At 60.5% G+C, this 21559-nt stretch overlaps 1 protein-coding gene and 1 long non-coding RNA gene across 8 annotated transcripts in view; one reads left to right on the top strand and one right to left on the bottom strand.

Moving 5' to 3' along the window:
• Positions 1-21559, top strand: part of Ccdc187 (coiled-coil domain containing 187) — a 65063-nt gene that overhangs the window by 19389 nt on the left and 24115 nt on the right. For 5 of the 7 annotated variants that reach the window (XM_078048702.1, XM_078048700.1, XM_040286623.2 and 2 more), the window contains 9 exons: positions 2263-2771; positions 3911-4009; positions 4989-5084; positions 8770-8904; positions 9583-10634; positions 11141-11235; positions 15090-15631; positions 16054-16138; positions 19195-19304. In XM_078048702.1, the coding sequence (XP_077904828.1) occupies positions 2384-2771; positions 3911-4009; positions 4989-5084; positions 8770-8904; positions 9583-10634; positions 11141-11235; positions 15090-15631; positions 16054-16138; positions 19195-19304 (2602 nt within the window). In that variant the 5' untranslated portion in view covers positions 2263-2383. The remainder of the gene's footprint in view (positions 1-2262; positions 2772-3910; positions 4010-4988; positions 5085-8769; positions 8905-9582; positions 10635-11140; positions 11236-15089; positions 15632-16053; positions 16139-19194; positions 19305-21559) is intronic. The other 2 variants (XM_078048701.1, XM_078048703.1) reach the window with 2 other exon arrangements.
• On the bottom strand, positions 7001-11973 carry LOC120889947 (uncharacterized). The gene is made up of 3 exons (XR_005734200.2): positions 11770-11973; positions 8909-9045; positions 7001-8794 (listed from the first exon to the last, which is right to left on the bottom strand). It is a non-coding gene; the product is annotated as an uncharacterized LOC120889947 (long non-coding RNA).

Raw genomic sequence — 21559 nt, 5'->3', positions numbered from 1 at the left:
GAGCAGAGGCTCCAGGCTTTGGGGAGCCAGCGTGAGCCCCCAGGTTTGGAGTGTGTCCTGAAGCCTGGTGATTGAGCAGCCTGGGGGAACCCAGCAGCACCCATCACGGCTGCTTGGGAGGAGAGGGCAGTGAGCGGTGGCCTCACAGCCCACAGGACAGCAGCCATTCCGCCCTGGCTTTGTCCTCAGCCAGGCCTCTCCATGCTTTTGCTCTTTGTCCAGGAAAGTATTCACTCGGTTCTGGCCACTGTGTGTGGCTCTATCCCGTCAAACCAGGGCCTCAACAACCTGTGGGCTGTGGGCAGGGTGTGTCCAGCCTCGATCCTGAGATGCTCTGCCCCCCGCTTTTGGGAGCAGGGCTGGGGAGTCCCGGACTTGGGTGCTATGGGGGCCTAAAGGCCTGGCAGACAGGAGGTGACGGTCAATAAAGGGGCCAGTCCTTTGGGGGTTGGATGGCCCAGGGCCATGTCTGTAGGAAGCAGAGGGGCGTTCAGTCCCAGGGTGGGGAGGCTCCTTGGGAACCAGAGGGAACCAGAGGTGGAGCTGTCTTCAAGGATCACCTCAGAGTGGTTCAGGCTTCCAGGATGGCGTGGGTGACACACGGTCACTCCCGGTGGCCCCCAGCCTCTTGTGCCGGCCCAGATCTGCTGCGTGGCACTCTAGGAGGTTGCAGAAGTTCCTCAGCCTTTTCCAGGCCCCCAGTTACGGCAGCCCTAGTCTCCTCTCTGGGACTTCTGATCTCTTGTAAATGTCATCCCCAGGGAAGCCAGGAGCCCTAGCAGACTGGGACACCAGGCTGGGCCGTGTCCCTGGGCTGGATTCGGGTCCTGCTGGCTGTGGCAGTCCTGGCGTAGGGAGGTCTGGGGGGCCTCAGGTTCCAGGTGGGGCCTGGGCTTGGCAGCCTTTCCCTAGGTCAGGCGCTGTATAAAAAGCCCCAGGAAGGGCAGGGGTGTGGCCCCGTGACAGAGAGCCTTCCCGGCACGTGGGAGGGCCTGGCTTCCACCCCCAACCCCCAAAATAAAACAATAAAGACTTAGGTTTTCTTCATGCCACCTAGAACCAGGGGACTTTTGCTGTCAGCTCATCTCTGGGCCACATCCCAAGACAGATTCCCGCATCTCCACACCTGTCCCTATCAGCCACGCAGCAGAGGACTCACGGGCACTCACAGACCTCAGGGGGAGGCAGGGTCTCCCTTCCCCACTCGACCTCAGGACCAGCTGCGCCCCAGACCAGCCACACGCAGAACCCATGTCCACCCGCCACGCTGCCTGCCGGGCAGGTTCATGGAACCCCTGGGGTGTGTCTCTTCGAGCTCCCGGGGAGGAGGACGCAAGCCAGGACTCCTGGCTTTGGGGGACATCTGGGAGTGCTGGTGGGAGCCCCCGCAGGAGTTGAAGGGCTCAGGCTCTGTCGCTGAGTGACACGGGGTTATTATGCTGTCATGGGGACACCTGGAATTCTCTCCCACCCCACTGAGGGGCAACTCATTAGGAAGCCCCCACCCCCGCCATTGCCAGCTCAGGGCCTGCACCCACTGTCCCCACCCAGTTTCAATGACCGTCCTGAGGGCTTCCACTGTAGGCCAGGGGGCCAGCACAGGCCAACATCCAGAGCCAGGCAGTGGCCAGCCTGTCCAGCACGGTGATGGGCCCTGGGCTGTAGACCTTGAGGCCACCATGTGAGCACACCGTCAGGCTGATGGCGGCTGGGGCTCGCCCTGGTGCTCACCCACCTCGGCTACTGGCCATGCCAACCCCAGTCTTGGGCAGGCTGCCCACCTACCTTCGGAGAGCACTCCAGCCCTTCCCCAAGGAGAGCCAGCAGCAGGGCCTCTGGTCTGTCAGGACCCTGGGGAGAACGGAGAGCAGGAAGACCAAGCCCAGGTAGTGTCTGTGTGTCATCTAATGCGTGGGGCAGGCTGCAGGGGTCTTGCCTTCCCCAGGCAGTGCCCTGGTGGACGACACCAGGACACGGAGGTCAGCGCTCAGGTCCTGGGTCTGCCTCTGCCAGGCGCCTTGGTGTGGGCTGGCCTCTGAGCCTTAGTTTTCCCACCTGCAAACTGGGCTGATGACGGTCCCCACCTCAACAGGGCATGGTCAGACCCCACGAGAGATGGTCAGGGCAAGGGTCCTGGGAAAGAGTGTTTACTGTGGGACAGTTGTGGGAGCAGGGGTTGCAGGGACAGGGGACTCAGTCTCGAATGCTCTGCTCAGCATTGGGCCGCCAGCCTGACCAACTGTGTCTGTCACTCTTTCCAAGGGAAGACAGTCTTGGTCTACCTGCAGCCGAGGATGACCTCATAGCTGACCTGAGGTGGCCCGGGCCCTCCCAGCAGCTGGGCTTTCATGGCACGATTCCTCACGTGGTCTGGTCTGATGACATGGAGGAGCCAAGCCCCAGTATGGAGGCCTGCAGCTTGCCCCTGTGGGCTGTAAACCAGGAGGACAGGGACGGGGACAGTTCGGTGTCATCGGGCCGCATTTCTGGCTCCTCTGGGGGCCATGAATCATGTGCACCTCCCCGAGGGCCCTGGAGGGAGAGGCCGCCCCAGATGCTAGGTCCCCGGCGGCATCCCAGAAAGAGCAACCCACGGCTGGAGCAGCTAAGGGACAAGATCCGGGCGCAGACGCAGTGGCAGGCCAGCTGCGCCTCCTTGGGCACCTCAGCACCCTCCAGTGCCTCGCGCCTCTACAAAGCTGCGTCGCCAGCACCCAGGAGCAAGACCCGCAAGGCGACAAGCTCCCTTCCAGCCCCTACAAGATGCCCAGGTCAGTGGCAGGTTGGCTGGGGGAGGGAGGCTGGGCCTGAGGCTGTGGAGGCCAGGAGCAGGCAGGTTGGGAGGGTGCCAGAGGCAGGGGCACCAGTGTGGTCCACCAGGGAGGTGTGTGCCATGTGCCCAGTGCCCTGAGGGCTTCAAGGCCCCAGAGCCACGTGGAGATTGGAGAGGGGCTTCTGATCTGGGTTTAGGTGAGGAAGGCCCATTGATGGCTGAATCACATTGGAAGGACAGGGACGTGGAGGGTATGGAAAGAACCTGGGTCAGTTTCTTTGTCCCTGAAGCTTTGGGGGCTGGTCCCCAAGCAGGCCAGCTGTGTGGTCAGGGACCCTAAGAAGCCAGAGTGCGGTCTAGAAGGTTCACCCGCTTCCTGGCCTGGAGAGGGGTGGCATATCTAGGGAGCCTCACTGCTGGGCAGGAGGGGGCCTGGCCCAGGTGCCTCCTTCTAAGGAGGCAGGGAGATGGACATCTGCCCTTTTTCTTTTTTAAGGCAGCAGCTTATTTTTAAAGATGATTGTAAACTACATGACATAAGACCTGCCATCTTAGGCACTCTTACGTGTCTGTTAGTGGCATTAAATGTATCCATTGCTGGGTGGCCACACCTCTGTCCATCTCCCAAGCTTCCCCATTGTTCCAAACTAAGCTCTGTCCCCATTAAACACCAGCCCCCCAGACCCCACCCCTCTATTTCCTGTCTCATGGACCTGGGCTCTGGTCGCCTCATGGAAGTGGGTCCCCCAGGACGGCCCTTGTGCCTTTTTCAAAGGCAGCGTGCTTCTTTCTGAAAGTATAGATGATGAAACGCCAGGGAGACCGCGGCTGCTCCCCCCCGTGGCTCTCCCAGTGTTTCTCTGGCCAGCTCTGGGGTGTGCCCTCTGAGTCTTGCTGCCTCAAAAGGATGGGATTGAACCAGGGGCTGTGGCCTCCTTTCCCATGTGGAGGTTCCAAGCCCAGCCGGTGCCCTGCAGGAGGGCAGATTCTGCTCTGTAAGCCACGGCGGTGACCTGTCGGTGGTGCCAGGTCTGGCCTAATGAGGCAGCTTCCCACTGAGGGGCTGTCCTCGCTGGGGCGTGGCCCGAGGTGCTGCCCCTGAGCCTTCTCCCTGCCCCCTCTGTGTGCATGCCCCAGGCTTCAGCGACCTGCATGCAGCTGAGCCCAGAATGGAAGACATAGTACTCTCTGGCCTGGGGCACGAGCTCTCCCAGGTCACCCAGCGGGAGGCTTCAGGTGAGTGGTGTGGATACCACGTGCTGGGCCCCACTTACAGATGACACTGGGGGTCAGAGAGGACCCTAGCTGAGAAGGTGCTAATGGGGATTTGGAGCCTGAGCTGTAACCCTCTGCCTCTCGGGGGAGAGAATCCCAGGCCCCCTCAGATGGCTCTTTGTAGAGCCATCTCCTTGCAGAAGGAGGTGTTCTCACTACCTTGCAGCCAGCCCGAGGCCCTCTAGGACCCCCAGCCCCTTGCTCCCTGGGCCGTCTGGCAGACGTAGGCCCTGCCTAGCTCTGGAGGTGCTGTGGGTGGGCCATGGGTCAGAAGACTTCCAGGTAGGGGGTGGGCCTGGGGACACACGTGGCTGAGCTTGCTCACTCATTCTATAGACAGAGGAGGGGTGGAGGGACAGGCAGGCTGCTCTGGGAGTGGAGGGCTGCACTATCGGGAACACATGCCTCACCCCCCCCCCCGCCCCGTGCAGCCTCCGAGGGTGCTGGACCCGGGGGTGCTGGACCTGAGCGGCTGACAGCTGGGCTTGAGCAGCTCTGTTTGAGGGCAGGCATGGGGTGGAGAGAAGTGGGCTCTTGTAGGGTTTTGGAGACCCCAGAGTGGAGGGGGAGGAGGCTGGGAGGTGTTTTATGTCCTTGGCTTCTGAGTTCCCCGGCCCAGCAGGGTGGCAGAGGTTTCTGCAGGGGCTGGGAGAAGGCAGTCAGAGGCAGGCCCCCGTGTTGCAGTGGTGGCCAGCTGGACATGTGTAGGGGCCGTCTGGCCCTGTGTTCTGCCAGCCAGGATCCCAGAGCTGGCCTGACCCACAGCTGGAGCCAGGTACCCAGCCCCTCTGGCTGCAACCCTTGCTGCTGGGCTCCCTGGGGCCTGGCTCATCTGGTCACCCACCCACTCAAGGAACCCCAGGACTCGGGATGCGTGTGCAGTGGCCATGTGGGGTCCACTCCTCACTCTCCCTCCCTCTTCCTCTTCCTCTCGCTGAAGTTCCAAGGGAAAAAACTAAGAGGACCAGAAACATCTCTTGGAAAAGGGAGAAACCTGCCCAGTCGCTCTGCCCCAGCGGACCAGCCAAAGGCAAAGGTGAGGGCTGGGAACCCGGGTACCGGGGTCCCTAGAGTTGGCAGAAGCTCTGGATTCAGTCCTGAGGTTGGCTGGCTGGCAGGGTCACCTGCACTGCCACACACACCAGGCTCAGGACGCCTGGGATCTGGGGGCCTCAGCTCCAGTGGCCACCAGAGGAGCCGCGGGTGGCTCCTGCCTGTGCAGGTTGTGTGTCCCTCATGGTGAAGTGAAAGACCACAGCCCGAGCGCTGTCCTGTCCTTCCAGCCCCCGCCACAGTCCCTGAGGACAAGGCACTGCGCACTCCCACAGTGCTGCCGAAGTGAGGGTGCGGGATGTCTGGGGGGCGGGTGTCCCCGCTGGCCCAGCTTGGGACTTGGAGACTTAGGGTTCCAGGCAGAAACAAGGACAGGCTCTTCCACCCGCCCGGGCAGGGTGGGTAGGGTAGGGGTGGGGTGGGGGAAGAGTGGGGGAGGGGGAGGGGAAGGCTGGGGGGGAGGGGGAGGAGGAGGCTCGCAGATCCCACACTCTCCAAGAGGCTAGCCAGGGTAAGGCCATCACTAATGCTGTCACTGATAATAGAGGATATAATTAACAATAGGTGATAACAGAGCTCCCCCTTGCCCACCCCGTGTGTACCTGGGACCATGCCTGGGCACCTTGCCAAGGTCTGTCCTCAGTGGTGGGCAGGGCCTGGAGGACTCCGAACTCCCTCTGAGTTAGGAATCCCCCCCCCTCCCTGAGGCCTGGCCCTGCAGAGACCCAGGTGCCCTGCCTGGCTGCTGGTTTCAGAGCCTCAGGGTGAACGCGGGAGGGGTTTTGCCCTCCACTGGACGTGGGCAGTAGCGGGTTGTTGGGACGGAGGCTGGCAGAGCTCTTCTGGGCCTCCTTTGAACATCCTCAAGGTCAAGCCTGTGAGGACATCAAATCACTTTATCCTCAGAGCTCCTTGGGGAAAGGCACACGGCCTGCTACATGTGGGAACAGGTTGGGCAGCCTGCCCAGGGCCAGGCTGAGAGGCCCTGACCCATCCAGCTCACAACCTGTGCTCCTAACCTGAGAGCCAGTCGTGTGTACCTGGGACCACGCCTGGGCACCTTGCCAAGGCCTGCCCTCAGTCTGGGCCCGGGGAACACCCCTGAGAACCCCCCGGTGTGGAGGACACAGCCTACAGGGCCTGAGACGGGCTGTGTGGGACCCTGACTGTAAGCCTAAGCAGCACCTGGGGCCAGGACATGGCTCCCATGGACATGACATGGACTGACCCTCTGTGCCTCAGTTTCCCCACTGGGTGAGAACAGGGCCCTGGCCTGCTGGGCAGCATGAGCTTTAGGCACGCCCAGGCACCTGTGTGGTCAGACATCTGCTCCCTGGGCCAGCAGTAGCCTCCGCCATGCTCAGCAGCAGGTCTTCAGGGAGGCGGGAGGCCCAGCTGGCCATGTGGCCTTGGCAAATTTGTCTGTTAGCTGCCTGGAGGTGTCGCAGGACAGCCGGGAAAATCTCCACTGGCATCCAAGAGAGACACTGAAGGGCTCCAAGAAGTTTCCAGAAGCTCCCTGAAAATGCACAAAATAGAACCCTGTATTTATATGACACCAAGGGGTGTCATCCCCCTCCCCTCGGCTTTTGGGCTTGTTTTGTTTTAAGGGCTAGCTTGAAAAATGACCTGCCTTCTGCCTGACACCGGGTCAGAGGGGCGTGCCACTGCCCACATTCATCACCACGGCCACCCTGTCACCCTGATGGCAATGAGCATTAGTTGCTGACAGTGACAAAGTCACAGCTGGGCTAAGGAGGGATGGGTCTGGGTTCAGAGGTCAGAGCCACAGGACTCAGGAACTGGATGAATTAGAAATCTGCTGCAGTTAACAAAAAATTAAACCATGGTAGTATAAAATATTCATCCATCTGGGCCGCAGGAAGATGAAGCCCGATATTTAATTTTAGATTATCGCACCTTACTTTGCATTTTTTATCATAGATTAGGTCAGCTGGAGCCTTGACAGGGCACTGGGGACTTCATCCACATCCACAGATTAAAAATCCTCTCGTAAAAACATTAATTGCCTTCAAAGTGCTCAGCAGAAGGAAAAACGCGCCCACCAGGACCCATCCATCGATGGGCCCCTCTGCTGGGCCACGGGAAGCCGAGCTGGGGGATGGGGGAGGGCTGAGGGTGCAGCGGGGTCTCTGCCCGGCGCTTGGCGGGGAAAGCCTGGCTAGCTTTGTGCAGTAGAGCAGCATTGAGGGCGGGGAGAGCCACTCTGGGCAGCCTGACACGTCCCCATGTCCCTATGTGAGGTCCAGGAGTGGTCAATGGGGCCACGCCAGCCTTAGCTCAGGCCTGACTCCAGCCACAGTGATGGTGACCACTGGTTCACTTTCATGGCACCGTGGGAAGGGGCTCCTAGAGCCATCCCCTGACAGAGGGGACCTGAGGCTCGGAGGAGTTGGGTCGTTTGCCGGAGGTCCACAGTGGAGGAGGTGGAGCCGGACTAGAACCCAGGCCTGGGACTGCTGTGACAGCACCATGACCTCCCCTGGCCCGGGGGCCTGACCCCAGACGGCATGGCTCAGTGCTGCCCGTGCTCCATCCGGGAGTGTGGTTCCAGACCTGTGGCTGGCGACGCAGGCTCAGGGCAGGTCCATGAGGGGTGTAGGGGGAGCACCCAACTGGCAGAAATCTCCCTTCATGGGGGCTGGGTGTGCATGGAGATCTTGATTCCAGGCCTCAGGGTGTGTGCGAGTGTGTGTGAGGACGTGTGAGTATGTCGGCATGTGAGTGTGTGAGTGTGTGTGAGAGTGTGAGAATGTGAGTGCATGAGTGTGTGAGAGCGTGAGTGTGTGAGAGTGTGAGTGTGTGCAGGTGAGAGGAGCTGTGGGCGTGTGTGCATGTGTGTGTGAGTGTGCACAAGTCTGTGTGCATGTGGGTGATTGTGTTTGAGGGTGCGGGTGAGAGGCCTCTGTCCCCAGCTGGGCTGGTGGAGGGCTGGCCGTCATGACGGTGGCCGGGCTGGCCTTGGTGAGCGCCGCCGGGGAGCGTGAGGAAACCCCTGGCAGTGATGTCGCTGTGCGCCATGTTTGTTAGAGCGAGCTCATCTTGCTGGCAGGTGCCGTGACATCTACTCTGTGTCGCACAGTTCTGTGGGCCTGGGAGCCTGCACGGATCCCACCCGTGGCTGCTGGCTCTGACCAGCTTCAGAGCAGAGGACTCTCCTCCGGCTGAGGTGTGACCAGCTGCAGCCCCTGCCCTGAGCACCTGGAGGTTCGGCCAGGTGCAGGGGCCGCCCAGGGCTGTGACCTGCACGTTGCTGGTGGCTTTTCCTGGCCACAGTGTGTGCTGCGTGCCTGAGTGTGTGAGGGTGTGAGTGTGTGAGTGTATGCGGGTGAGAGGAGGTGTGGGCGTGTGTGGGAGTGTGCACAAGTCTATGCTGAGTGCTCCTTGGACAGAGCTGTTAGGAGGAGATTTATTACCCTCTTTTCACTGAAGAGAATACGGAGGGTCAGAGAAGTTGCCATAGTCACCCTGAGATGAAGCCTTGCTCTGACCCACGGGGGCTGGACATGAGGGGTTTCACTTTGAGCCCCTCCAGAGCCTGTGAGGTGGTCGCCAGGGTCCACGTGGAGCCACCCACTTCCTCATCAGGGCCGCAGTTCGGAGGTCCACAGGCACCCGGCTGTGTTTGTGTGTCTTCTCTGTTTAAGATTCTGAGTTGGTTGGTGTTCACGCCTGGAGAAAAGGACAAGCCCTGGTGAGGCTGCTGCTTGGGCCCCCTCCTGCCCGCCCCAGGCTCCAGAGCAAGGCACCCTCGAGGGACTGGGCCCCCAGCGTGGAATTAGGTACCTCGTGCCTCTGCCACAGGTCTGCGGGTCTGCTGCGGCCCCAGGGGGCGGGTGTGGAGGAGGAGATGGCCATGTTGTCCATCTCATCAAAGGAGGAGGCAGCTAGGGTGTCTCTCCCAGAGACCTGTCAATCACCCTCTAAATCACCATCAGAGAGGGGACACAGGAAAATAATTATCTTTAAAAACCTGAGAAGGTTGGAAGTGGCGGCACACACATGTAATCCCAGCAACTTGGGAGGTTGAGGCAGGAGGATCACAAGTTTGAGGCCAGCCTCAGCAACTTTGTGAGACCTTGTCTCAAGATAAAAATAAAAAAACCGAGGGTGTCCTGGGTTTTAATCCTCAGTACTCAAAACAAACAGACCAAAAAACCCTAAGGATTTCTGTCCCCAAGAATGTCCTGGGTCAGCTCTGGAGCAAGCACACCACCAGTTTCCCCAGCAGAAGGACTGCAGATAGGAGCGGCCACTCCTCTGCGGGTCTCGTGTCACTCCTCGTGTGCGCAGTCAGCACACACATCCAGAGCGGAGGGTTCGCCCCATGTGGCTGCTGCTCTGAGGGTTCTGTGTGTGGGCGCCGAGGCCACAGTCGGGAGGGAGGGAGCTGAGAGGAGCTGGCTCTGCCTGCCTTCCACCTGCAGTGCCCAGCACCCCGTGACCACCTGTCTTTGCAGGAGACAGCAAGAGAGCCACAGCCACCCGGGGCTCACCCATCCACGCCTGGCTCCCCAGGCCTGCCTCTGCCGGCAGTGACCAGCGGCTCTCCGAGATCACACCCAGCCTGACTTCCCAAGATCAGCCGGAGACGGTCCAAACCGCTATGGCTATCCTGAAAGACCTCCGGCAGCAGATCCAGGCCGGGCTGGAATTGGCCCGCAGCCCCAGGGACAGACCGAAGCTCAGACCCGCTAAAGCAGAGCCGCAGAGTCCAGCAGGGAGGCAGCAGCGGGACCCCCCAGGCTCCCGGGATGTGCAGGGCTCCTTCTCCAAGAGCTCTTGGGCCATGACAGAGGGGAAGTGCTCCTCTTTAGAGAGGCCCAGCAGTTCCTGCCTCCAGCAGCCCTGGCATACCTTAGCCAAGTGGGAGTCCTATCCACAGAGGGCCTGGGTGGCCCAAGGAAGAGACCCCCCTTTCCAGAGGTCAAGAAAAAACCCTGACAAGCTGGACACTTTCTCACGGCGGCCCTGGAGCACCTCTGGTGGACAGACCTGTCATCAGAGGGCCTGGGCGGCTTGTGAAGACTTGGAGCCCGCTGTCTCCAGACCCTGGAGCTCTCTGGAGAGGCCACACTCTGTCCCCCAACAGCCCTGGAGCAGCTCCTTTGGGCAAAGGACTGCCCCCCCCAGTAAGCTCAGAGCCGCTGTCCCCCACTCTTTGGGAACCAAGCAGGCCTGGTCGAGGCCCAGCCAGGGCCACCCTCAGAACCTATTGGGGAAGGAGCAAGATTCGAGCTCATCTGGGTCCTGCCCACGGCTCCGGGCGCCCCTGTGCCAGCCGCACAGCTCGGAGTCCTTACGGGACTTCATGCGCCACAAGGCCCAGGCCTGGCGGCAGCAGGCCCTGGAACGAAAGGCCGTGGCTACGCGCACTCTGGAGCTGAGGAACCACAGGCTACAGGAGGTCTACCGGAAGCAGAGGGAGGCGGTGCTGGGCAAGGCCGTCCCCGTGGTCTCCCAGACCAACCCTGGCATTGTCACCTTTGTGCCCAGTTCTGCGAGGTCCGGGGTACGTGCAGGAGGGGCAAGGGGACACTCAGCTCAGCCTCTGGGCCTGAGGACCTTGGCTGCTTCCCTGGCCACCTGTGTCCACTGACATGTGTCCACTGACATGTGTCCACTGGGGCTGTGGCACTGGGGCTGTGGCAGCTCTGGCTGCAGCAGCTTCACCCTGACTCATTAGGAAACAAGGGCATTCACAAGCCTTGTCCTGGGTGACTCCACAGAGGAGAGGCCCAGACCTGGGCACCTTTGTCCGGGGGTGGGGGCTGGGGGTTGAGCCCGATTCCCTGCTGCTGGGCTCCAGAAAGGCTGCGGGCTTGCAGCCCAAGTGTGCTCTGGGAGGACCGTGCTGCCTCCACCCCAGCCCCTGAAGTGAGACCCCCCTGCCAATACCCTGCAGGACTCTTCAGAATCCAGCCTGAGGCCTGGTGGAGGTTGGGGCCCGGATCTGAGGCCGAGACATGGGCTGTGGGGTCTTCTGCTGGGGGGCTCTAACTGCCCCTTCTTCTTTAGGGCCTGGAAGCCCCTGGGAACCTGGCATCTCCTGTGCTTCAGTGGAACAAGGTGACATCTGGCAAGGTACTGGGGGCCCAGGAGGCCCCAGGCAGGTGGGTACAACGTGGGGGCTGCTGTTTCTGTGCATGGCTGTGGTGGCAGACAGGGCAAAGGACAAATTCAGGGGCCCCCATGCTGCCATCATGGTGAAGCTCCAGTCCAGGGAGCAGCTGGTTGCTCCAGTGTTTTCTCGGAGGTCAGAGGATCATGTGGGACCCACATCGTCCATGCTCAAGGGCACAGCTCAGAGCCCTCTGACGGACAGCTGCTCTGGGACAGTCACCCCAGAGGAGACCACCCCCGGCTGTCACTCCACCCACTCTCCCGGGAGAGCAGCTTTTAGTTTGCTCTGGCCATGGATTTGCCCCTAGCAACATTTCGTAATAACGGCTCTGAAAGGTAACGGCCCAGGGTTCTCACTGCACGTCAGGGCCTCCCATCCACCTCGTTCAATATGAAGCAGGGCTTCACATCATTTTGCTCTGTCCACACCAATCGGCTTCCCTGTCCGTGGACACGGGGCTGCCCTGCCTTTCAGCTCCCGTGGCTGACCGCTGTGGCCATGGCTGCCGGGCCAGCTCACATACCTGCCTTTATTCCTCCTGTGAGCACCTGCAGGCTTGAGCCGTGATCCCGAAAGACACAGTGCTAAACTCCATAGTTCCAAATGTTGAAATCCCGAAAGAGCAAAATCTTTAAAGTCTCTAAAATCACCAATCTGAACAATGTAAATCCTGAAAATATAATTCTGTAAAAAATAATTTAAAAATTATTTCAAAGATGTATATTTTCAGAGGGGGATTTATGGGAGAAACATAAAAGCCTGACAGGACACTTGGTGGCAACTTACCGGATAAAGCAGACAGTCACAATGTAGGCAATTATGCAAGTACGAGCACTCAGCTCTGCTAATGACGGTTACACGGGCTTTTCAGTTAGGAGCAGAGGAGCCGAATTCATAAAGACATGTCAAAACATGGCCCTGTGGTTGGTAATTGTGTCTGCCCAGCTCTATAGCTTCAGTCATCTGGGAGCCAGGAGTGGTGGCCACACTTGTGATCCAGCTACTCAGGAAGCTGAGGCAGGAGGACCCCAAGTTCCAGGCTAGCCTGTGCAACTTAGCAAGGCCCTGTCTCAAAGTAAAAAGTGCTGGGTGGCGGCTCAGCGATGGAGCACTTGCCTAGTATGTACGAGGCCCTGGGTTCCATTCCCAGGACAGCAAGAAAATGACAAAAATCCTGTGGTCATCGGAAATATGGTGATGGACACCCTATTTTGCTGCAATGGGTCACCACTGTACAGAGGGACCCCAGCAAGCTAGCTCTTGGGAAATTTTCTCTCACACAAGTGGACATGCACAAAGGTGCTGTTTGAACCTCTTTACCTGCATGCACGAAGCTCAGCACAGGCCAGCGTGGAGTGAGGCTCTCTGCTGGAGTCACAGTGGCAAGAGGTGCACAAAGCCAATCGGAAATCAGGAGTCTCAAGGGCTTTCTGTTCAGGACCCCGACACGAATGCAGATGAAATGCATCTCATAGCAGACTGCAAAATATAATGCCGGCAATTTAAAATAGCGGGGGGAAAACTAAGAGAGAAAAGAGACATAAAAAAAAAAGCTAAACTAAATAGAAAATCTGACGTGTGAAAAAGTGCTTTCCCGGGAGGGGCTTGGCAGTTGGAGGAGGTGGTCCGCAGACCATGTTCCAAATCTTGCATGGCGACGGGGCTGCCTTCTTCCTCTGTCTCCTGGGAGATGCTCACACTCATTTCCACACGGCCAGTCCCAGCCCTCTGAGCTCTTGCTCACCCCGGGAGGCACCCTGCCCCGGGCATCCAGGCTCCACTCGTCCTATTCTGCCTGCTGACCATGGCAAGCAGGCTGATCCTCCGGAGCCGCCTGGCGTGGGGATCCCCGTGTTCAGAATCCCAGCCTTCAGGATTTCAACATTCACGATTCTTTTAATCTTTCAGAGTTGAGATTGTAGACCTTAGGAATTTTGCTCTTTGGGGATTCAACATTAGGGGTCATGACTTTGGAAGTACGACAGGCGCCCCACCCCTGAGCCCCAGCCCCAGCCCACCTGGCTCTTGTCTTTGTTTCCGATTGTTTTGTCTTCACCCTCCTGTGTTTTACTCCAACCAGGGCACTCTCCACCCCTGAGCTGTTTGGGAGCCAGTGGGGACGTCTGCAGGCCCTCCCCATCCTGTAGGGGAGCCGGGGAGGGGGCTTGCTTTTGGCTCTTGCCTGGGAAGGGCTCCCTGGGCTCTGCAGTGAGCCTTAGCCAGGGCCAGCCTCTGCCTGGCCAGCCTCGTTCTGGCCACCCGCCGTGGATGGGCCCAGGTGGGCAGCTACATCTGGCTGGAGGCTGGGCTCAGGGCTTCCCCTTGAGGTGCCGCAGCCAGGAGCACCCTGCCCTGGGTTTTCAGGGGACACTTTGGCAGCTGGTGTTGGGAGGGGCTCCAGGATGGCCCCAGCCCCCTTTCCTTGGCTGGACACCCTTCCTCGTGCCCTGGCTGCTCCTCTGGCTCCATATCTGGTCTTTTCTGGACTACCTCCCTGGACTCAGGGCCCAGAGGTGCCCAGGGGTCTGCCTATGTAAACCTTTAAACAGACACTGGTTCCAGGGAGAGAGGACTCAGCTCCACCCTGACCCTGTACCCTAGGGCAGTCCCTCCCTGGCTGCCTGTCAGGCTCCCGTGCCACACGGTGCTATGGAGGTCTGTCCCACTGGTGGGAGGCTGTAGGTCCTCCTCATTCTCTGTCTCCTTGCCCTTTGCGATTTCCACTTTTAAAAAAATGTGTCAAGCATAACAAAATCCACCATCTTAGCCAGGTTTTTAGTTTATTTTGTGGTTGTAGATGGACAGAAGGCCTTGACTTATAGGTTAATTTTTAGATGGTACTGAGGATGGAGTCCAGGGCCTCATGCACGCTAGGCAAGTACTCTGCCATGGGGCCTAGGCCCAGCCCTTAGCCATGTTTTGTGATCCTTAATCCATCTGGATTTTATTTTATGCTAAATTTATTTATAACTGAAGCAGGAAAGCAGAGGTGGTGCCCACGGAGGGGCCACGGTGTGATGTCTGACACCCAGGTGTGTCGCAGGAGGTTTCAGTCAGGCTGAACGAGCTCTCGGGCAGCTCCACTTTGGGCGGCTCCCGCAGCCCTTCCTCAGTGCGCAGAGCGGCATCCTCAGCTAGTCGCCCAAGGCGCCACGGCACACGGTGCCCTCGCGAGGCACCAGCCACACCCTTCCCCACCTCGTCCAAGTGTGTGGCCCCTGTGGCACTAGTAGGTCCACACCACCATCCTGCCGTGGCCACCGCCCCACGTGACAGACGCCCCAGGCCAGTCTGTCCCCATCTACCCTGGGTTCTGTGTCTGGATTCCAGGATGCTGGCCCTCACCTAAGTGGGGTCTGCCTTCATTACCTTCTGTGATGTCCAGCAGTCCAGCTTGGTGGCCCAAGCCCCACCACAGCTGCTGACACAATTTCCTGTTTCCTGCTGAGTAATGTGCCCCCGTCCCGCTCTGCCGTCCTGCCTCGTCTGCTAGTGGACACAGACACCACAGCTCCCGGGTATGGGAGTGGCGGCTCACAGTCCTTGATTCCTCTGCTTTCACCCAACACGGGTTTTCTGCCACACGGTGGCAACATGGTGTTAAAGTCAGAGACCCGTGGATGTCCCTGCCCCCTCCCAGGCCACAGCCAGGCCCCCTTCTCTTCTGTTAAACAGCCGCAGGCCAGCTGCCTGTGGAGGCCGGAGCCTCTCTGGCCTCTGTGACAGACAGGGCTCTGCTGAGCCGCCAGTCACTCCTCCCTGTTGTTCTGCACACGGCCATTCTGCACATGCCAAGCGACGCAGCCCTGCGGGGGCTGAGCGCCTGCTCTTCTCTTCCGGCAGCTTCTGTCTGTGTTTGAACAGAGCCTGGGACCACACTGAGACCCTGCAGACCGGAACCGGCGCCCCGCTGCTGCTGTCCACCGCTTCCTCCCTGGGCCCCCTGCACCTCCAGGACCTCTCCCGGGGGCTCTGCGTCTACCTGGACCCACAAGAGGCTGACCGGCTGGGCTCCTCAGGCCCCCTGCAGTTCCAGTACAAGCAGGCCCGGCTGCAGGCCTTGGAGACCATGGCCAACGTGCTCAAGCAGCGCATTGACATCCTGACCACCAAGCTGCGCGGGGCAGAGGCCTCGGACACTGCCCTGGACTGGCCACCCGTGGGCCCCAGCTCTGCACCTGCTGCCCTCACACTCACTGCCACGGCCTGCCCCAGTGCCTTGATGCCCAACAGAGAAACAGGGACACCCCAGGACTGGGCTGGCCTGCAGGCCAAGCCCCTCATCCCCTCCTCCTGCTTCCTTAATGATGACCCAGAGCTGTGGAACCCGAGCTGGGAGACACAAAGCGTAAGCCCAAGGGCCCGCCACCAGAGCCAGCCCCAAGGTACGTCTGGGGCCTTGGGCCCAATGGCCAGTGAGTGGCCAGGAGGTCCCATGAGCAGGAGCACAGGACCCCATTATCAGTTGGTTTCCTCTCTGGAAGCAGGGAGAGGAAGGCCATAGCTAGGAGGTGTCCAGGGTGGGCAGGGTGAGAATAGCTGCCCTCCTAGTGGCACATGATGTAGTTGCCCTCCCTGTCTTGTCTGAAGACAGGTTGAAGAAGGGGTGAGGCTGCTGCACTGCCCGTGTGCCCTCCACTCCCTGCCCTGCCTTTCTCCAGGGGCCTGAAGGCTAGGTGGGCACAGCAGCTCATTTAGGCCCACTGCAAAATGTGCCCGGGCACCCCTGCCAGGGCGTCCCTGTCCCCGCTAACCTGCAGCTCCTTGTCCTGCTGATTCCCTGCCATGACATGTGCCTCTTTCAAAGGTGTGGAACAGAGACTCTGGGAGCTGGAGAAGAGGCTGCAGAGAGATTCGGATTCCTTCAGGTCCCTTGGTGCCCCCTTAGGGAGGTAAGCCCAGACAGCTCCCTTGGCAAGTGCCCCTGGAGCTGGTCGAGGGCCAAGGCCAGGGAGCTGGGTGCAGCCAGGCTGGGCAGGGAGGGCACAGCTCCCAGGATGTGGGCCAAGTCAGGCTGGCCCTGATGCTGGTCCGCGCCATGGGGTGGCTCTCTGGATAGCTCTGGCCGGGAAGCTGGCAGTGGGTCCCTAAGCCAAGCCCTGCCCTGGGCAGTCAAGAGTCCCTGGGACATACTCACCCACAAACTCCCTTGGTGCTGCTCTGACCCTGGGGAGACATGTCACCTTGGCTCTGTTGTTGGCTGTTGGCAGTTGGCCTTGTCGGGGCCTCTGAGCAGGGCCTTCCTTACCTGTCCAGGCCCCACACCCCACGGCTCAGTTCTAGGACCACTTGGACCTTTGCCCTTCTTCCACCCGTCCCCAGCCGTGGCCCACAGCCTTCTCCAGGTCCAGGTCACAAGGTGCATTTGAAGTCCCATCTGTGGGGATATGGTACCTGCTCTGTGCCCCCAGACCCCCTCCCACTTAAGCTTAGGAGGGGCCCCTGCTGCCCCACTGAGTCCCAGGCTGCAGCAGGGCCCAGGAAGAAGCTTCAGTCCCTGAGGGCCTTGAGGGGCCATCTGGTCTGACATAGTTGGGTACAAGATGGCTGTGCCTGTGCCTACCTCAGCTCTCCTGATGGCTATGGCCTCGAGACCTACCCCAGGGCCCATGGACAAGGTAGGGCCCCTTCTTCTGAAAACTCTCCTCTGCCACCCCAAAAATCTCCCTTCACCCCTGGTTTGTCTTCAAACTGAACAAAGCCCCTGGTCAGGGGCCCCAGTCTGGCCTGAGCAGCCCCTCCCCAGGGAGCCCAGGACCCTGGATTCCCAAGGTAGAGCCACCACCAGAAAGACGGGGCTGCAGGTCGGGGGTTCTGGAGGAGGACAGCCGTGGCCTGGGCATCCTGCATGCCTCCTCAGCCAGAGTCCACCAGGAACACCCGGCCTCTGCCCAGTCCCCACAGCAGGGCTGTGTCACCCCAGCGACCTTGGCAGCTAAGTCAGTGGGCCTGGGGGGCTGGCCCTGCACACCAGGGGGCTAGGATGTGGAGCAGCCGCCACGGGGTGATGGGTGGGGCCACAGTCACGGAAAGGGTGCTGCTCCCCCAATTCCCAGGTGCTGCTGGGAAGAACCTGACGCCCCCTCCTTGTGAGCTGCCCATGGACAAGGGGCAGGTTAAAGTCCCAGCTCTGTCCCTTGACCTTGAGCAGTCTGCTCCCTACCCCCAGTGCTCTGGGAAGTGAGGGTGCTGAGGTACCCCAGCAGGGGTGATGCTGAGCTACCCTCCCCTGCCCTTTCCTATTGGGATCCTTCCCCCTGATGCCTGCTCTGCCCGCCTCCCCAGAAATTCACCTGTGCCTCCTCGTCCCAGCCCCGCGGAGTGATGGGCTGGTGATGGCGGATGGTTTGGGCTTGTATTCTCACGGAATCTTGAGGCCAGCAGGGGGCAGCAAAGGGGTGGCTTCTCCTCTGATACCGGCCCCTCCAGCTCCCCAAGCTGTTGAGAAGGGGGTGGGCTAAAACCCGACCATAGAATTTTTGGAGAAGTTAATTTCAGCGCCCCAGGCTCCAAGATGGACAAGCTAGGTCTGTCTTCAGGCGCTCAGACCCAGGCCCAGAAGGGTTGGCTGTTCCTAGCACAGCCACAACGGGGCCAGAGGGTAGAGGAGTGGCCCAGACCCTTGCCCAGGGCAGGCACTGGGCACTGTGACCCCCTGCCCCCTGCCCAGTCATCTGAGGAGAGACAGGAAGAGGCAGGAACCACATATCTAGGATCTGTGCCCCAGAAGGCGCCCTGGGAGAGCAGGGATTAGGGACAGCTCAGTGGCCAGCTGGGCACTCCTGTCCCTTCCAAAGAGCACTGTCCAGGCTGTGCAGGGTGTGTGTGGGCCCACAGGCCTGCCACCCCCACAACACCGGGCCGCGCTTCCCTCCCTGGCTTGCCCTTCCCTTGGAGCCCCAGGTGCTGGTCTGCTGCCCAGAGTCAGGCTGGCACTGTCTCCTTGGCCTCACAGGAACCCCAGCGCTCAATGGCCAGCGCGGGCTGAGACCACTGCCAGCATGTGCCCAGGGTGCCTTGTAGCCCTGTGGCCTCAACACACAGCCACCTGCCTCAGAGGCCCCGAAAGGGCAGGGGCTGGCATGGGGTCACCACCTTATTCCTGCACGGGACTGGCCCACAGTCCATGTGAGATAGATACCTGCTGACCCCTAAAGAAGGACACTCCACACACCGGTTTCCATGGCCACAGGTGTGGGCGAACTCTGTCACTGTGCCAGGGACAGATGGTGCCTGAGGAGCACCAGGCCAGGTGGGATGTGCTTAACCACGCTCTCTCAGACCACACTCTGCACGTGCCATGTACACACTCACTGTGCCCCACACACTCTAATCCCAACAGCCGTGGCCAGCGCTCGAGGGCGTCCCTCCCTGCGTGGCCGCTGACCCCAGGAAGGCCCAGGGGCCCGCCTGGCTCCTAACCCTTGGCACAGCTGGCTGGCTGCCTGAGGGAGGGCAGCTCTGAGGCCAGCGGCCTGCCTCCTGGGTCTTGCCAGAGCACTCCAGAGCACTCCATTCCCAGCCATGAGAATCACTGGGCCCGGCACGAGGGGTCAGCGTCGATGGGTGGCCCCCATCTGCCCTGGGCCTCATGGAAGTGCCCTTGATAACTGGCAGAGGTGACTGGATGGCCACTCTGGCAAAGGGGGCTCTGCCACGGTGCCTGGAGGTGGTCACCTGCGCTCCTGCTGGCTGTTGCAGACCCCGTGCCTTGCCCATGCTGGGGGCCAGGCACATGTGGTGCCACCATGGCACTGCAGGTCACAGGCCCGGGCCTTCCAAGGCTCTGGCCCTCCATCCTGCCCTGGACACACTGAGGTTCCGAGGGCTTCTGAGGGCCTGGGGAGCCCAGATTCAGCCAAGTGAGGGGTGGCCTGCCAGGCCCCTGTCCCCTGTGCTGCCCCTAGCAGCCCGACCTCGCTCACGCCCATGCTTGTCTGCCTCCCAGCTCGCGCAGGGTGCCGGCACGGGGCCCCACCTGCAGCTCCCTTTGTCTGGAGGACGTGCCGGTGGCCAGAGGGCCAGGCTTGGTAATGCCCTGGAGCACCTGGAGCTGCGGTAAGGGCGAGCCTGCAGACGGGTCCTGGGATAGCTGGCCGGGTGGCCAGGGGTGGCCACCAGGGACCCCCTCCACATCCTGTGGGGTGGGAGACCCTCTTCCATGAGGACAGCACCCACCCTTCAGCATTAAAGTGTTTTGGAGGCTTCCGGGCCGCTGCCTGCTCTGTGCTCCTGTCACGCCTGCTGTGACCAGTGTGGGGGATGAGAGCCCAGGGGCTGGCTCCGTGGCCATGCACCTGGGTCCCTGCGGGCAGCTTCCTGAGGCACCCAGCGCTCAGGAATGAAAAGCTGGTGCCTAGGAGGGGGTTGGGATGCCTGCCCCACACCCTGACTTGGTCCCAGCAGCAGCCTGGGCTGTGTGCTGGGAGCCCTTGGCCCCGCCTGGGCCAGGAAGGGCAGCGGGAGGCCTGGGCAGCTGGGGCCGCGTGCTGACTCTGAGCAGGCTTTCATGGCTGGGTGGCCACTGACTTTCCTCGAAAGAATAGGGTTTGGACGTGGTGGTGAAGCATGGTCATGTCTGCTGTGAGAGGCGGGCAGGCGGGCGCATTCGGCCCTCAACCAGAGCAGTGGCGGCCACACCTCGCCCACCTTTTGGTTGGGCAGTGAGGCCTGTGAGGCCCAGTGGCCTGAGAAAGCCCCGGGCACAGCAGAGCCCCAGGCTTCCCCTGCAGGGCTAGTAACTGCGTGGAGGGGGTCTCAGACCCAGGCTCAGAGCCACCCCCACGGGCCAGACCCATCCCACTGAGGCCTCCCAGTGAGGTTGCTCAGTGTGTCCTCTGTGGGCCTAGAGACGTGCAGGCCCGTTCTTCTGTGGACTGGTGGAGGGCTGTGGAGAGTGTGTTGGCTCGGTGTGCTTGTGCAGGCCCTCGGCTCTGGAGGACCTCTCAGCCTGGGGCGGGGGCACCTGGTCCTCAGGCCAACGTTGCTGATGCTCCTGGGCTCCAAGTTTCCAAAGCTCCTTGTGGTCCCCAGCGTTACGGCTCCTCCATACTGTCCCCGAGCATCCTGGTGTCTGGCACCTACTAGCACCCGAGCCCTGCCCTCATGATGCTTGCATTTTGGGGACACAAGCATAAGAAGATGAGCCAGTCAGAACACCCAGTGCCTGGGATTCTGGGCCTTGAGAGCCAGGGACAGAGAGCCATGGACGGGGGTCCACAGCCAGGAGGACCCAGCCCACCTCCCACCTGTCTGGTTTATTTGGCTTCTCTAACAGAAAGTCCAAGGTGGGATGATTTATGAGGAAACAGAGCTTAGAGCCTTGTGTTCTGGAGGCCGGAGGTTAAGAGCAAGGTGCCAGCCTGTGAGGGCTTCCTTGCTGAGCTGTCCCGTGGCGGAGAAGAGGAAGGGGCTGAACCCACCCTCCACGTGGACACTCTCCTCATTATTCCGTTCATGGGGGTGGAGTCCTGAGGACTGATCAGCTCCTAATGCTGCTGTCACAGCAATTAGATGTCAACATGAGTGTTGGAGGGGACATTCAAACCAGAGCATGGCCCCTCCTCTCCCCAGAGTGTGGCCTGAAGTGGCCGTGAGCTGCCCAGGAACCCAGGGGTAGGTCAGGACCAGCGCTCTGTCCAGCCTTTGCTGGATTTACATATTGTCCTCTCTAAGTGGCTGAACAGAGGTTGGCCTTTGTGTGAGGGTCAGGGGAAATTCCTGACCACAGTAGGTGGCCACTTCCTGGCCAGGATCTTCCAAGAGGTAAGAGCAGGATTAGGCCCATGAGCAAGTGGTCCTCTGACTCATGCCTCCACCTCATTCACCACGCCTGGGAAGAAGGTGTCAGCAGCCCCATGGGTCACTTGGAGTCCCTCAGCTCTAGCTCTTACCTTTGGAACCAGGACTGCCCGAGGGAACTTTCTAGACTCTCCCAGACCAGAGCTGTCTAGTGGAACTTTGTAGAGTCCAGCCTAGACCTCGCTGCACAATAGAACCTCCTGCAAGGAGGGAGAACCTGTCAGCCACCAGCCTCACATGACAGTCAAGCCCCTGGGATCTTGGAGTGTGACTGGAGAGTGGAATTTGACATCCTGTTTCCTTTAAGCTTAAATGTGAACAGCAGGTGTGGCTGTCTCTGGCTTAGCTCTGAGATGCTGTAGGTCTCTGCCTGAGGGCAGGGCATCCTGCCAGCTCTTTGGGGGGCTGTGACCCCTGGATCCAGGCCCCAGGACTGAGCTCATGCCCAATCGTCATGGTCATGCTTAGCAGCAGCAGCAGAAGTGCCAGTGTGGAGTCCTCACGAAGCCACC

This window comes from Ictidomys tridecemlineatus, chromosome 4 (genome assembly GCF_052094955.1).
Source record: "Ictidomys tridecemlineatus isolate mIctTri1 chromosome 4, mIctTri1.hap1, whole genome shotgun sequence".
Taxonomy (NCBI): domain Eukaryota; kingdom Metazoa; phylum Chordata; class Mammalia; order Rodentia; family Sciuridae; genus Ictidomys; species Ictidomys tridecemlineatus.
Note: the sequence above shows the minus strand (reverse complement) of the source record. Positions and strands in the feature narration are given on the sequence as shown.